This window comes from Scyliorhinus torazame, chromosome X (assembly GCF_047496885.1).
Source record: "Scyliorhinus torazame isolate Kashiwa2021f chromosome X, sScyTor2.1, whole genome shotgun sequence".
NCBI lineage: Eukaryota > Metazoa > Chordata > Chondrichthyes > Carcharhiniformes > Scyliorhinidae > Scyliorhinus > Scyliorhinus torazame.
In genome coordinates, this window is record NC_092738.1 from 18,497,782 (window position 1) to 18,514,975 (window position 17,194).

Sequence of the window (17,194 nt, forward strand, 5' to 3'; positions counted from 1 at the left end):
ACTGGTCTTGTATACTTTAAAATGGGACACCAGTAAAACAGGGAAATAAGAATACTGGTCTGAACTGGTCTTGTATACTTTAACATGGGACACCAGTAAAACGGGGAAATAAGAATACTGATCTAAACTGGTCTTGTATACTTTAAAATGGGACACCAGTAACACAGGGAAATAAGAATACTGGTCTGAACTGGTCTTGTATACTTTAAAATGGGACACCAGTAAAACGGGGAAATAAGAATACTGGTCTGAACTGGTCTTGTATACTTTAAAATGGGACACCTGTAAAACAGGGAAATAAGAATACTGGTCTGAACTGGTCTTGTATACTTTAAAATGGGACACCAGTAAAACAGGGAAATAAGAATACTGGTCTGAACTGGTCTTGTATACTTTAAAATGAACACCAGTAAAACAGGGTAATAAGAATACTGGTCTGAACTGGTCTTGTATACTTTAAAATGGGACACCAGTAAAACAGGGAAATAAGAATACTGGTCTGAACTGGTCTTGTATACTTTAAAATGGGACACCAGTAAAACAGGGAAATAAGAATACTGGTCTGAACTGGTCTTGTATACTTTAAAATGGGACACCAGTAACACAGGGAAATACGAATACTGGTCTTGTATACTTTAAAATGGGACACCAGTAAAACAGGGAAATAAGAATACTGGTCTGAACTGGTCTTGTATACTTTAAAATGGGACACCAGTAAAACAGGGAAATAAGAATACTGGTCTGACGTGGTCTTGTATACTTTAAAATGGGACAGCAGCAAAACGGGGAAATAAGAATACTGGTCTGAACTGGTCTTGTATACTTTAAAATGGGACAGCAGTAACTCAGAGAAATAAGAATACTGGTCTGACCTGGTCTTGTATACTTTAAAACGGGACACCAGTAAAACGGGGAAATGAGAATACTGGTCTGAACTGGTCTTGTATACTTTAAATTGGGACACCAGTAACACAGGGAAATAAGTATACTGGTCTTGTGTACTTTAAAATGGGTCACCAGTAAAACAGGGAAATAAGAATACTGGTCTGAACTGGTCTTGTATACTTTAACATGGGACACCAGTAACACAGGGAAATAAGAATACTGGTCTTGTATACTTTAAAATGGGACACCAGTAAAACAGGGAAATAAGAAAACTGGTCTGAACTGGTCTTGTAGACTTTAAAATGGGACACCAGTAAAACGGGGAAATAAGGATACTGGTCTGAACTGGTCTTGTATACTTTAAAATGGGACACCAGTAACACAGGGAAATAAGAATACTGGTCTGAACTGGTCTTGTATACTTTAAAATGAACACCAGTAAAACAGGGAAATAGGAATACTGGTCTGAACTGGTCTTGTATACTTTAAAATGGACACCAGTAAAACGGGGAAATAAGAATCCTGGTCTGAACTGGTCTTGTATACTTTAAAATGGGACACCAGTAAAACAGGGAAATAAGAATACGGGTCTGAACTGGTCTTGTATACTTTAAAATGGGACACCAGTAAAACAGGGAAATAAGAATACTGGTCTGAACTGGTCTTGTATACTTTAAAATGGGACCCCAGTAAAACAGGGAAATAAGAATACTGGTCTGAACTGGTCTTGTATACTTTTAAATGGGACACCAGTAACACAGGGAAATAAGAATACTGGTCTGAACTGGTCTTGTATACTTTAAAATGGGACACCAGTAAAACGGGGAAATAAGAATACTGGTCTGAACTGGTCTTGTATACTTTTAAATGGGAAACCAGTAAAACAGGGAAATAAGAATACCGGTCTGACCTGGTCTTGTATACTTTAAAATGGGACACCAGTAAAACGGGGAAATAAGAATACTGGTCTGAACTGGTCTTGTATACTTTAAAATGGGACACCAGTAAAACAGGGAAATTGGAATACTGGTCTGAACTGGTCTTGTATACTTTAAAATGGGACAACAGTAACACAGGGAAATAAGAATACTGGTCTGAACTGGTCTTGTATACTTTAAAATGGGACACCAGTAAAACAGGGAAATAAGAATACTGGTCTGAACTGGTCTTGTATACTTTAAAATGGACACCAGTAAAACGGGGAAATAAGAATACTGGTCTGAACTGGTCTTGTATACTTTAAAATGGGACACCAGTAAAACGGGGAAATAAGAATACTGGTCTGAACTGGTCTTGTATACTTTAAAATGGGACACCAGTAAAACGGGGAAATGAGAATACTGGTCTGAACTGGTCTTGTATACTTTAAATTGCGACACCAGTAACACAGGGAAATAAGAATACTGGTCTTGTATACTTTAAAATGGGACACCAGTAAAACAGGGAAATAAGAATACTGGTCTGAACTGGTCTTGTATACTTTAACATGGGACACCAGTAAAACGGGGAAATAAGAATATTGGTCTGAACTGGTCTTGTATACTTTAAAATGGGACACCAGTAAAACAGGGAAATAGGAATACTGGTCTGAACTGGTCTTGTATACTTTAAAATGGGACACCAGTAAAACAGGGAAATAAGAATCCTGGTCTGAACTGGTCTTGTATACTTTTAAATGGGACACCAGTAAAACAGGGAAATAAGAAGACTGGTCTGAACTGGTCTTGTATACTTTAAAATGGGACACGAGTAAAACAGGGAAATAAGAATACCGGTCTGACCTGGTCTTGTATACTTTAAAATGGGACACCAGTAAAACAGGGAAATAAGAATACTGGTCTGAACTGGTCTTGTATACTTTTAAATGGGACACCAGTAAAACAGGGAAATAAGAATACTGGTCTGACCTGGTCTTGTATACTTTAAAATGGGACACGGGTAAAACGGGGAAATAAGAATACTGGTCTGAACTCGTCTTGTATACTTTAAAATGGGAACCCAGTAAAACAGGGAAATAAGAATACCGGTCTGACCTGGTCTTGTATACTTTAAAATGGGACACCAGTAAAACGGGGAAATAAGAATACTGGTCTGAACTGGTCTTGTATACTTTAAAATGGGACACCAGTAAAACAGGGAAATAAGAATACTGGTCTGAACTGGTCTTGTATACTTTAAAATGGGACACCAGTAAAACGGGGAAATAAGAATACTGGTCTGAACTGGTCTTGTATACTTTAAAATGGGACACCAGTAACACAGGGAAATAAGAATACTGGTCTGACCTGGTCTTGTATACTTTAAAATGGGACACCAGTAAAACGGGGAAATAAGAATACTGGTCTGAACTGGTCTTGTATACTTTAAAATGGGACAACAGTAACACAGGGAAATAAGAATACTGGTCTGAACTGGTCTTGTATACTTTAAAATGGGACACCAGTAAAACAGGGAAATAAGAATACTGGTCTGAACTGGTCTTGTATACTTTAAAATGGACACCAGTAAAACGGGGAAATAAGAATACTGGTCTGAACTGGTCTTGTATACTTTAAAATGGGACACCAGTAAAACGGGGAAATAAGAATACTGGTCTGAACTGGTCTTGTATACTTTAAAATGGGACACCAGTAAAACGGGGAAATGAGAATACTGGTCTGAACTGGTCTTGTATACTTTAAATTGCGACACCAGTAACACAGGGAAATAAGAATACTGGTCTTGTATACTTTAAAATGGGACACCAGTAAAACAGGGAAATAAGAATACTGGTCTGAACTGGTCTTGTATACTTTAACATGGGACACCAGTAAAACGGGGAAATAAGAATATTGGTCTGAACTGGTCTTGTATACTTTAAAATGGGACACCAGTAAAACAGGGAAATAGGAATACTGGTCTGAACTGGTCTTGTATACTTTAAAATGGGACACCAGTAAAACAGGGAAATAAGAATCCTGGTCTGAACTGGTCTTGTATACTTTTAAATGGGACACCAGTAAAACAGGGAAATAAGAAGACTGGTCTGAACTGGTCTTGTATACTTTAAAATGGGACACGAGTAAAACAGGGAAATAAGAATACCGGTCTGACCTGGTCTTGTATACTTTAAAATGGGACACCAGTAAAACAGGGAAATAAGAATACTGGTCTGAACTGGTCTTGTATACTTTTAAATGGGACACCAGTAAAACAGGGAAATAAGAATACTGGTCTGACCTGGTCTTGTATACTTTAAAATGGGACACGGGTAAAACGGGGAAATAAGAATACTGGTCTGAACTCGTCTTGTATACTTTAAAATGGGAACCCAGTAAAACAGGGAAATAAGAATACCGGTCTGACCTGGTCTTGTATACTTTAAAATGGGACACCAGTAAAACGGGGAAATAAGAATACTGGTCTGAACTGGTCTTGTATACTTTAAAATGGGACACCAGTAAAACAGGGAAATAAGAATACTGGTCTGAACTGGTCTTGTATACTTTAAAATGGGACACCAGTAAAACGGGGAAATAAGAATACTGGTCTGAACTGGTCTTGTATACTTTAAAATGGGACACCAGTAACACAGGGAAATAAGAATACTGGTCTGACCTGGTCTTGTATACTTTAAAATGGGACACCAGTAAAACGGGGAAATAAGAATACTGGTCTGAACTGGTCTTGTATACTTTAAAATGGGACACCAGTAAAACAGGGAAATAAGAATACTGGTCTGAACTGGTCTTGTATACTTTAAAATGGGACACCAGTAAAACGGGGAAATAAGAATACTGGTCTGACCTGGTCTTGTATACTTCAAAATGGGACATCAGTAAAACGGGGAAATAAGGGGCGAAATTCTCCGTTATCGGCGCAAAAAACGGCGCAAATCCCACTTGCGCCACGTCATAAAAATGGGCCGATACTCTCCGGCCCGAAATGGGCTAGCAGCGACGTGACGGGATCCGCGCTTGCGCAATGGTTCACGCCGTGCAGCGTCATACGCGCTGCACGGTGTGACGGCTCATAAGGCCGCGCAGCTCCCCCCCACCCGACCGGAACACCCGACCGCAACACCCGACTGGATGGCCGCCCGCCGCTCACCCCGAGGTTCCAGTCACGCGATGTGGAGGCGCTCCTGGACGCGGTGGAGCAGAGGAGGGACGCCCTGTATCCCGGGCACGGCCGCAGAGTTGCCCCACGCCACAGCCGGCGTCTGTGGACGGAAGTGGCAGAGGCCGTCACCGCTGTGGCCCTAACACCACGGACAGGCACCCAGTGCCACAAGAAGGTGAACGACCTCGTCAGAGCAGGCAGGGTGAGCCTCCCCCATATCCCCCCCTCCCCATATCCCCCCTCCCCCATATCCCCCATATCCCCACTCCCCCATATCCCCCATATCCCCCCTCCCCCATATCCCCCTCCCCCATATCCCCCATCCCCCATATCCCCCCTCCCCCATATCCCCCCTCCCCCATATCCCCCATATCCCCCCTCCCCCATGTCCCCCCTCCCCCATATCCCCCCTCCCCCATATCCCCCATATCCCCCCTCCCCCATATCCCCCCTCCCCCATATCCCCCATCCCCCATATCCCCCCTCCCCCATATCCCCCCTCCCCCATATCCCCCATACCCCCCTCCCCCATATCCCCCCTCCCCCATATCCCCCCTCCCCCATATCCCCCCTCCCCCATATCCCCCCTCCCCCATATCCCCCCTCCCCCATATCCCCCCTCCCCCATATCCCCCCTCCCCATATCCCCCCTCCCCCATATCCCCCATATCCCCCCTCCCCCATATCCCCCATATCCCCCCTCCCCCATATCCCCCCTCCCCCATATCCCCCCTCCCCCATATCCCCCCTCCCCCATGTCCCCCCTCCCCCATATCCCCCCTCCCCCATATCCCCCCTCCCTCATATCCCCCATATCCCCCCTCCCCCATATCCCCCCTCCCCCATACCCCCCCTCCCCATATCCCCCCTCCCCATATCCCCCCTCCCCCATATCCCCCATATCCCCCCTCCCCCATATCCCCCCTCCCCTTTATCCCCCATATCCCCCTCCCCCATATCCCCCCTCCCCCATATCCCCCCCTCCCCCATATCCCCCCTCCCCATATCCCCCATATCCCCCTCCCCCATATCCCCCCTCCCCCATATCCCCCTCCCCATATCCCCCCTCCCCCATATCCCCCCTCCCCATATCCCCCCTCCCCCATATCCCCCATATCCCCCCTCCCCCATATCCCCCTCCCCCATATCCCCCCTCCCCCATATCCCCCCTCCCCCATATCCCCCCTCCCCCATATCCCCCTCCCCCATATCCCCCCTCCCCATATCCCCCATATCCCTCCCCCATATCCCCCCTCCCCCATATCCCCCCCATATCCCCCCTCCCCCATATCCCCCATACCCCCCTCCCCATATCCCCCCTCCCCCATATCCCCCATATCCCCCCTCCCCCATATCCCCCCTCCCCCATATCCCCCCCTCCCCCATATCCCCCCTCCCCCATATCCCCCCTCCCCCATATCCCCCCTCCCCATATCCCCCTCCCCCATATCCCCCCTCCCCCATATCCCCCCTCCCCCATATCCCCCATATCCCCCCTCCCCCATATCCCCCCTCCCCATATCCCCCCTCCCCCATATCCCCCATATCCCCCCTCCCCCATATCCCCCCCTCCCCCATATCCCCAAGTGAATCCAGCCTTAACCTTAACCTCTGCAATGCACGCGCAACCGATGGCGTGCATTCATATACCTGCCTAACACTGTTGCCTTTTACCCCTGCCACCACCCCCCCCCCCACAGGAGAAGCGCGCACACAACAATAGGGAGCATGTGAGGACTGGAGGAGGGCCCGCTGATGAGAGGCCACTGACCGTACACGAGGAAAGGGCCCTGGAACTGGCTGGCGGACCTGAGGACCGGGAGGTTGCTGATGCAGAGGTCGGGGCCCCACGAGCAAGTGAGCCACCAACAGCCCGTCCCCATATCCCCCCTCCCCTATATCCCCCTCCCCCGTATCACCTGATCACTGCCTGATGTCTAACCATGCATGCTTCATTGTGTATCGCAGGAGCAAACGTCCAGGCACCCATCCCCGCAGATGCACACCGCCCGCAGGATGCCCCTCGGAGACCACAGGAGACGGAGAGACCCGCACCCTCCAGCATGCGACGCCCGCAGGATGCCCCTCGGACACCACGGGAGACGGAGAGACCCGGACCCTCCAGCATGCGACGCCCGCAGGATGCCCCTCGCACACCACGGGAGACGGAGAGACCTGGAGCAACAGGGAGACGACACCCCCGTCACGTGCGGGAGCGACCACCCAGCGATGAGGGGGGCAGCCACAGGCCCCCGTCACATCCGAGCCAGGACACCACTACCCAGGACACCACTATCCAGGACACCCCTACCCGGGACACCACTACCCAGGACACCCCTACCCGGGACACCACTACCCAGGACACCCCTACCCGTGACAGCACTACCCGGGACAGCACTACCCGGGACAGCACTACCCGGGACACCACTACCCAGGACACCCCTACCCGGGAAGACGAAATACCGGACAGTGACTCAGAGTGGATGGGTGGAGACGAACCCCCACCCCAAAGTGCCATGGACTCAGAGTGGGACGAAGAGCACGACACAACGCCACTGCTGTCACCAACACCCTCCACCATCGCAGAAACACTCACCACGGTTGGGCACTTTAGTGATGAGGCGTCTGGTACACTCACTGGTGCGCACAACACAGCCGTCCCGGTACAGCAGGTGGAGGTAGGAGCAGCAGAGGGACCGGGCGGTCGGAGGGCAGCCCAGGCCAAGCGAACATCTGCCGCCCAGATGGATCCCGGGTTCCTGCAGTTACCACACCCACACATAGATCCGATGCAACCACCGACACGGAGACGAGCGAATAGGGTGACGGGTGGCTTGCGGCGGCTGCGGTCGCAGGTGGAGGAGTCCACCCGCGTCCAGGAGCTGGGAGTGGTCCCGGTCATGCGTGCCACCCAGGCTGACACCGCACGGGTGGCGTCCGCGGTGGAGGCAATGGGTGCGACGGTGTCAGACATGGGGAACGGTTTGCGAGGCCTGGGGCTTTCCGTGCAGGCGGCGTCTGTGGCCCAGGAAATGGCTGCCCTCTCACAGGAGGCCATGAGCCAGTGCCAGCGCCAGATGGCAGAGGCGCTCAACGCCATAGCCCAGTCTCAGCAGGCCATGGCCCAGTCTCAGCAGGCCATAGCCCAGTCTCAGCAGGCCATAGCCCAGTCTCTGCAGGCCATGGCCCAATCTCTGCAGGCCATGGCCCAGTCTCAGCAGGCCATCGCTGAGGGCATCGGCGCCAGTGGCCATGTGCGAGCCAGCATCGCACTGTCACAGACAGGGTTCGACAACCCCCTGGGCTCCATGGCTGCAAACCTGCAGACCCCTGTCGATACCAGCACGGGCCTCCAGGACTGGCAGCGCCAGATGTCGGGGGCGCGTCGGATGGCCAGTCCGTTCGCATCCCCCACCCATGTAGAGGCCTGGGGGCCATCGGGCACCCCGAGGGAGGAGGAGGTGGTGTGGTCCGTCCCGGCTCCCTCTGTAGGGGAGGTCCCGGTACACCGCGACACCTCGGACTCCCCCCCTTCCGTCCCAGGTGCATCGGGTGGGCAACGGGCAGGACAGGCTGGCAGCTCGCCATCCCAGTCGCCCGGGCCGCAGCCTGGCCCATCTAGGCCAGGACGCCCCAGGAAACGGCCGCCAAAGGGATCCAGTGTCAGAGGGCAGGAATCACAGGAGTCCACCTCCAGTTCTGCTGTACCGTCTGGGGAACCACGTAGACGTAGTCAAAGGGCCCGTAAGGCCAAACAATTAGACACTGAGTAAGTTGGCACGGGTGCAGGGCACAGATGAGTTTTAGGGGCTAGGGCACGTGCATGAACTCCTTTGGTTATTAAAGTCAATGTTACTCCTACCGAAGCTGCCTTTGTGCTCTGTCCAAAGTGTGCGGGCGTGTCATGTACGTTGAGCGCAAGTGTGTGTGTGACGGGTGGTCTTACCTCAGCCCCAGGTGAGTCTGCCCCCTTCCCCCTGGGCCGCCATCAACATCCCCCGGGCAGAGGACGGGACCGTGCGCTGCAGTGTCACAGCCGCATGCAGCGATGGTCCGGGTGGATGGTGGTACTGTGGCCATGGGTCAGACATAGTCCAACGATGTAGAGCCAGGAGCTCATCGGAGGCGGGTTGTCATCATCCTCCATGGCCTGCGATAGACACGCGTCCACCCGCAACTGGGTGAGCCCGGCCCGTTGTGCCGCCGGTGGATCGGCAATTGGGGGGGGGGGGGGTGGTGTGCATGCGGGTGGGGTGTGTGGGGTTGGGGAGGGGGGTGAGGGTGCTGGGTGGGTGGATGGGTGGGGGGTGTGGGTGGTCGGCTGTTGTCATGGTGTGCGGTCTGTGGCCATACTACCCGATTCCCACGCCCATCTAGTCAGTGAAGCGGGCGTCTATCAGTCTGTCCCATGCCCGCTGGGCCAGCCGGTAACGGTGGACAGCCACCCGCCTGTGTCTACCCCGTCTGCCCTGACCATTGCCCCCATCCCCCTCATCTGGGGAGGACTGGGCCTCTTCCTGCTGCTCCTCCACTCCGCCCTCCTCTGCCTGCGGCACATCGCCACTCTGCTGGGCTATGTTGTGCAGGACGCAGCACACCACAATGATGCGGCCGACCCTATCTGACCGATACTAGAGGGCGTCCCCAGAGAGGTCCAGGCACCTGAAACGCATCTTCAGCACGCCAAAGCACCTCTCGATCACTCCCCTTGTCGCTACATGGGCATCATTGTAGCGGTTCTCCGCCTCATTGCGTGGCCTCCGTATAGGCGTCATCAGCCACGATCGCAATGGGTAGCCCCTGTCGCCCAGCAACCAGCCCCTCAGCCGGGGATGGCGTCCCTCGTACATGCCGGGGATGGATGACCGCGACAACACGAATGAGTCGTGTACACTGCCTGGGTGACGAGCGCAGACGTGCAGGATCATCATGCGGTGGTCGCAGACCACCTGTACGTTCATTGAATAGGTCCCCTTCCTATTAGTGAACACGGCCCTATTCTCTGCAGGTGGCCGCACGGCGACGTGCATCCCATCGATCGCGCCCTGGACCATGGGGAACCCGGCAACGGCAGAGAAGCCCACGGCCCGGGCATCTTGGCTGGCCCGGTCCACGGGGAAGCGGATGTAGCGGTGCGCCATGGCATAAAGGGCATCTGTCACTGCCCGGATGCACCGATGTCTGCGATATGCCGGACAGGTCCCCACTCGGTGCCTGGAATGACCCCTTTGCATAAAAGTTCAGGGCCACCGTAACCTTGACGGACACCTGGAGAGGGTGTCCCCCGCCAGTGCCACGCGGTGACAGGTGTGCCAGCAGGTGGCAGATGTGTGCCACGGTTTCCCGGCTCATCCGGAGTCTCCTCCTGCATTCCCGGTCCGTGAGGTCCTGGTATGACTGCCGGGGCCGGTACACACGAGGCGCCCTCGGGTGCCTCCGTTGCCGTGGGGCCGCGATGTCCTCCTCCCCCTCTTCGTCCTGTCGGTCACGTGTCCCTCCAGCCTGGGCGGCTGCCGCCTGCCCCTCTGCGGCAGCCTGCGCCGCCTCTCTGGCACGCTCCTCCTCCTCCTCCTCCTCCTCATCCAGGGCAACATAGACATGAGCGGCTGCCACCACGGCGGCCAACATCGCTGGATGATCTGAAAACATGACGGCCTGGTGGGGGGAGGGGAACGACGACATGTCATCATTGCCCATATCCCCTCCTCCCCCCAGCCAGGTGGCATGGACCGCATGGGTCCAACTGTTGGAGGCTGGCACCTGGCCAGGTGGACCAACTCATTTGCCCTCCCATCACCCACCCCAGCACGGACCCCCTCCCCAACCTCCACCCCAGCACGGACCCCCCCTCCCAACCTCCACCCCGGCACGGACCCCCCCCCCCCAACCTCCACCCCGGCACGGACCCCCCCCAACCCCCAACCTCCACCCCGGCACGGACCCCCTCCCGGCACTCCCCCGGAGCCCAGCCTACTCTAACCCCCCCCCCCCCCCGCCGCACACACACACAAGCCGAGACACACCTCTCCTCACGCAATCGGTCTGCGGCCACGCCATTTCCTGCCCAGAGCCAACCCCCCAGGCCATCACTCACCTCGTCGCTGGTCGGCGTGAGCCTGGAGCACCGGGTCACGCCGATGAAAAGGAGGTTTGATTCACGTTGACGTGAACGGTCATCACGTCGACGGGACTTCGGCCCATCCGGAAGGGAGAATATTGGCAGGCCGAAAATCGGCTGCCTTGCGCAGACCCATGACATTCTCCGCGGCAGCGGCGCCATTAACGCCCCGCCGACTTTTCTCCCTTCGGAGACTTCGGCGGGGGCGGGGGCGGGATTCACGGCGGCCAACGGCCATTCTCTGACCCGGCGGGGGGTCGGAGAATGAAGCCCCAGAATACTGGTCTGAACTGGTCTTGTATACTTTAAAATGGGACACCAGTAAAACAGGGAAATAAGAATTTGGTCTGAACTGGTCTTGTAGACTTTAAAATGGGACACCAGTAAAACGGGGAAATAAGAATACCGGTCTGACCTGGTCTTGTATACTTTAAAATGAACACCAGTAAAACAGGGAAATAAGAATACTGGTCTGAACTGGTCTTGTATACTTTAAAATGGGACACCAGTAAAACAGGGAAATAAGAATACTGGTCTGAACTGGTCTTGTGTACTTTAAAATGGGACACCAGTAAAACAGGGAAATAAGAATACTGATCTGAACTGGTCTTGTATACTTTAAAATGGGACACCAGTAAAACGGGGAAATAAGAATACTGGTCTGAACTGGTCTTGTACACTTTAAAATGGGACACCAGTAAAACAGGGAAATAAGAATACTGGTCTGAACTGGTCTTGTATACTTTAAAATGGGACACCAGTAAAACAGGGAAATAAGAATACTGGTCTGAACTGGTCTTGTATACTTTAAAATGGGACACCAGTAAAACAGGGAAATAAGAATACTGGTCTGAACTGGTCTTGTATACTTTAAAATGGGACACCAGTAAAACAGGGAAATAAGAATACTGGTCTGAACTGGTCTTGTATACTTTAAAATGGGACACCAGTAAAACAGGGAAATAAGAATACTGGTCTGAACTGGTCTTGTATACTTTAAAATGGGACACCAGTAAAACAGGGAAATAAGAATACTGGTCTGAACTGGTCTTGTATACTTTAAAATGGGACACCAGTAAAACAGGGAAATAAGAATACTGGTCTGAACTGGTCTTGTATACTTTAAAATGGGACACCAGTAAAACAGGGAAATAAGAATACTGGTCTGAACTGGCCTTGTATACTTTAAAATGGGACACCAGTAAAACAGGGAAATAAGAATACTGGTCTTGTATACTTTAAAATGGGACACCAGTAAAACAGGGAAATAAGAATACTGGTCTGAACTGGTCTTGTATACTTTAAAATGGGACACCAGTAAAACGGGGAAATAAGGATACTGGTCTGAACTGGTCTTGTATACTTTAAAATGGGACACCAGTAAAACAGGGAAATAAGATTACTGGTCTGAACTGGTCTTGTATACTTTACAATGAACACCAGTAAAACAGGGAAATAAGAATACTGGTCTGAACTGGTCTTGTATACTTTAAAATGGGACACCAGTTAAACAGGGAAATAAGAATACTGGTCTGAATTGGTCTTGTATACTTCAAAATGGGACACCAGTAAAACGGGGAAATAAGAATACTGGTATGAACTGGTCTTGTATACTTTAAAATGAACACCAGTAAAACGGGGAAATAAGAATACTGGCCTGAACTGGTCTTGTATACTTTAAAATGAAACACCAGTAAAACGGGGAAATAAGAATACTGGTCTGAACTGGTCTTGTATACATTAAAATGGGACACCAGTAAAACAGGGAAATAAGAATACTGGTCTGAACTGGTCTTGTATACTTTAAAATGGGACACCAGTAAAACGGGGAAATAAGAACACTTATCTGAACTGGTCTTGTATACTTTAAAATGGGACACCAGTAAAACGGGGAAATAAGAATACTGGTCTGAACTGGTCATGTATACTTTAAAATGGGACACCAGTAAAACGGGGAAATAAGAATACTGGTCTGAACTGGTCTTGTATACTTTAAAATGGGACACCAGTAACACAGGGAAATAAGAATACTGGTCTGAACTGGTCTTGTATACTTTAAAATGGAACACCAGTAAAACAGGGAAATAAGAATACTGGTCTGAACTGGTCTTGTATACTTTAAAATGGGACACCAGTAACACAGGGAAATAAGAATACTGGTCTGAACTGGTCTTGTATACTTTAAAATGGGACACCAGTAAAACAGGGAAATAAGAATGCTGGTCTGAACTGGTCTTGTATACTTTAAAATGGGACACCAGTAAAACGGGGAAATAAGAATACTGGTCTGAACTGGTCTTGTATACTTTAAAATGGGACACCAGTAAAACAGGGAAATAAGAATACTGGTCTGAACTGGTCTTGTATACTTTAAAATGGGACACCAGTAAAACGGGGAAATAAGAATACTGGTCTGAACTGGTCTTGTATACTTTAAAATGGGACACCAGTAAAACGGGGAAATAAGAATACTGGTCTGAACTGGTCTTGTACACTTTAAAATGGGACACCAGTAAAACAGGGAAATAAGAATACTGGTCTGAACTGGTCTTGTATACTTTAAAATGGGACACCAGTAACACAGGGAAATAAGAATACTGGTCTGAACTGGTCTTGTATACTTTAAAATGGGACACCGGTAAAACAGGGAAATAAGAATACTGGTGTGAACTGGTCTTGTATACTTTAAAATGGAACACCAGTAGAAACCGGGAAGTAGGAATACTGGTCTAAACTTATTTGCCCTATTGGCCTATCCAGGAGGGCTGGGAACATTTCTCAACGCCCTCTCGTCCCCCAAAATTGGAAATTCAACCTCACCAGCAGGGGGGTGGCGAGTGAAGGGTAGAATCCACTGGCGCTAGGACCCGGCCAGCAGTGCTCATTCCCAGTTCAGTTCATTCCAACTTCCCTTCCTGACGTCAGCCTCCTCCCCGGGCTTGGATTTGACATTAAAAGAAAATGTTGCTGTCGGTTCCACGGGGCGGATTTACCCCTTATCCCTACCCCAACCGATCATCAAAGAAGGTAAAGCTGAGGAGCAAACAGCAAAGAGAGGCACTGCTTCAGTCTGACCTCTGGGCTAAGAGGCAGTGGTGGTGAAGTGGGACTGGGGAGGGGATTGTGTGAATCCGGGGGGGGCGATGTTTCGACCTCAGCACTTTTCTCTCTCTCTCTGAGCACTTTTGCAAACAGTTTGGATCGTGGTGTTTTTTAAACCACTTGGAAGGGGAAAGTTGACTTGGTTCCAGGTGTTTGTTGATGTTGCGAATCTCCGAAGTGGGCGAAAGTTTCTCCCAAAGGTGCTAGGGGTAGGGGAGGGGAGGGGATTCATTTGTCCCCGGCTGTGATTTCCAAAATGTTCCTTCACATACAGAAAGAAGACGGGAGAAGTGTTGTTGAGAATGGGAAATTGGTATCTCGCTGATATTAAAAAATATCTATAATACATAGAGACACACAGTCAGAGTGAAAGTCACTTTGTTTGGACCCTTTTCTCGTTTGGGGCATGTTCTGTTTTGGAAATGAGAAGAATCATTCGTTCTCAAAGTCAAAGTGTTTCTTTTTTGTTCAAAACATGCGTGTTTGTTTTTGTGAAATGTATCAAAATGTTTGATGTTCCCAGAGAATCTGATCAGTTTCTGGGTGAACTTGTGTTGGTTAAAGTCTCTCTCTCTCTTATTAGATAGCCAGGGTCCAGGAACAGACAGAGAGAGATGGATGGGGGGGGGGGGGGGGGGGGGGTACATTGTCAGTGACTGACTCTCTCGCTATTCCAGCAGTTGCTGCATCCTGTCTGACTGTTCTGATCACCCCCCCCCCCCCCCCCCCCCCCCAGGCACGATGCTCTTTGACAGTCTAAGGGAGCAGGTATATTGTGGGATTGTGAGCGCCCCATGTCTCTGGTGGATAGCATTTGCCTTGTGCTCGCTTGCCCGCAGTGTATTCAGGTTGAAAGTGTGTGCGTGTGTCCTCCTCTTTCGCCTGACACCTCGCTGCTTCTAACTTGGGAAGCCAGGGCGGGGAAGTCGAGTTTGCAGTCAGCTCCCTGCGATCGGTTGAGCTTTCTGCCTCTCGAGCGGGGCAGGGAGGGACGCCATTCGGCCCCTCTTGGGAACGCGCCTGGCTCGGGTGATTTAACTTTTCAGTGGTGGTGACTGAAATGAACCTGGTCTCGTCAGTTCGTTTCTATCATTTGCGTGCACAATACCCTGGAAACATCAGACGTCGTATATGTGTCTCTCTCTCTCCGTCTCTCTGCCTGTGTTCCTGTGTCACTATCTGTGTGTGTTTCTGTCTGTGTGCGTGTCTGAGTTCCTGTGTGAGTGTGTGTGGTTTCTGTTTGTGTTTCTTCCTGTGTGTCTGTGTCCTTGTCTCTCTGTGGGTGTATTTTTGTGCCTGAGTTTCTGTGTTTGTGTTCCTGAGTTCTTGTGTGTCTGTGTTCCTGTCTGCCTGTGAGTGTATTCCTGGGTGTCTGTATTCGTGAGTTTGTGTGTGTGCCTGTGTTCCCGGGTTCCTGTGTGAGCGTGTGGCTGTGTTCCCGAGTTCGTGTGTGAGTGTGTGTCTGTGTTCCCGAGTTCCTGTGTGTCTGTGTTCCCGAGTTCCTGTGTGTCTGTGTTCCCGAGTTTCTGTCTGTCTGTGTTCCTGTGTGAGTGTGTGTCTGTGTTCCTGAGTTCCTGTGTGAGTGTGTGTCTGTGTTCCTGTGTGAGTGTGTGTCTGTGTTCCCGAGTTCCTGTGTGAGTGTGTGTCTGTGTTCCTGAGTTCCTGTGTGAGTGTGTCTGTTCCCGAGTTCCTGTGTGAGTGTGTGCCTGTGTTCCCGAGTTCCTGTGTGAGTGTGTGTCTGTGTTCCCGAGTTCCTGTGTGAGTGTGTGTCTGTGTTCCCGAGTTCCTGTGTGAGTGTATGTCTGTGTTCCTGAGTTCCTGTGTGTCTGTGTTCCCGAGTTCCTGTGTGAGTGTGTGTCTGTGCTCCAGAGTTCCTGTGTGTGTGTGTGTGTCTGTGTTCCTGAGTTCCTGTGTTTGTGTTCTTCTGTGTTCCCGAGTTCCTGTGTTTCTGTTCTTCTGTTCTTGTATGGATTTTCCTATGAGTGAAGTGAGTGTGCGAGATCGAGTCCATTCAGATGCCTGAAGAGACGGACTTCAAAAGAGTGAATGAAGTTAAACACCCAGGATTAAAAAAATCAACAACAGTTAACTGTCTAAAATATATGGTGTGAGTAGAGTGTTTACAATAGGTATCGATAACGGAAATCTCCCCAGCTTGTTATTCCTCAGTAGTTCAACCCTATAACTGACTTGGTTTGATCACTTTAATCCCTCCTCACCTTCCTGTAGACCCCTCGGTTGGACTGTGTTGCTATCCACATCAGACTTGTTCACCTGCTGTGTAGGTTGAAGATTTTCAAACTCTTGGGTGTTAATGTGTTGCACTCATTCAGTGCAGAGATCTTGGTCATTTCACTTTGAAACACTTACAAAAAGGAGACTGGAAAAGCTTTGCATGCGCCTCAAATACCACGGGGGAAAGTGTGGTCAGTTATTAATCGCCTGAATAAACCCCCAGAACAAGGGGAACAAAAGCAACCTCAATATTTGTTTTGAAAGAGGGAGGGAATTGAATTAACTGGATGAATGAAATTGCACAAAATAATCCACTGGTGACTCGTGGTTGGGTGGTTTAAAGTTTTAAAACACTTCCTGACTCCCAGTAGAACTGGAAGATTGGCACAGGGATAAGTTAAATACCCATGTGTATTTCAATTCGTACCAACTGAGAAAAACTGTCATTGTGGGGAGGGCGCTCAGCAGGAAACAGCTGTCATGGTACAGGGGGGCTCGGGTAATCTGCCAATTGGCATCAATGTTACTGGAGTGGCTGTTTGAGGGGGGAGGGGGGGGGTCACCATTATAAATCAAATATACAGCACAGAAAGCAGACCATTTTTTGCTCGGATGATGTCTGCCCTTGTGATGGCACCCACACACCTCCCCTCCCTTCAGCACGGTACAGCTCCAGGGTCCCAGGTTCGATTCCGGCTTGGGTCACTGTCTGTGCGGAGTCAGCACATCCTCCCCGTGTGTGCGTTGGTTTCC

The 17,194-nt window shown here is 50.4% G+C and overlaps 1 protein-coding gene across 4 annotated transcripts in view; it reads left to right on the forward strand.

Annotated features, from left to right (window-relative positions):
• Positions 1 to 13,990: 13,990 nt before the first annotated feature.
• Positions 13,991 to 17,194, forward strand: part of LOC140405379 (RNA-binding motif, single-stranded-interacting protein 2-like) — a 326,884-nt gene continuing 323,680 nt past the window's right edge. For 3 of the 4 annotated variants that reach the window (XM_072493710.1, XM_072493706.1, XM_072493711.1), the window contains exon 1: positions 13,991 to 14,131. In XM_072493710.1, coding sequence (XP_072349811.1) covers positions 14,066 to 14,131 — 66 coding nt within the window. In that variant the 5' untranslated portion in view covers positions 13,991 to 14,065. The remainder of the gene's footprint in view (positions 14,132 to 17,194) is intronic. The other variant, XM_072493707.1, reaches the window with a different exon arrangement.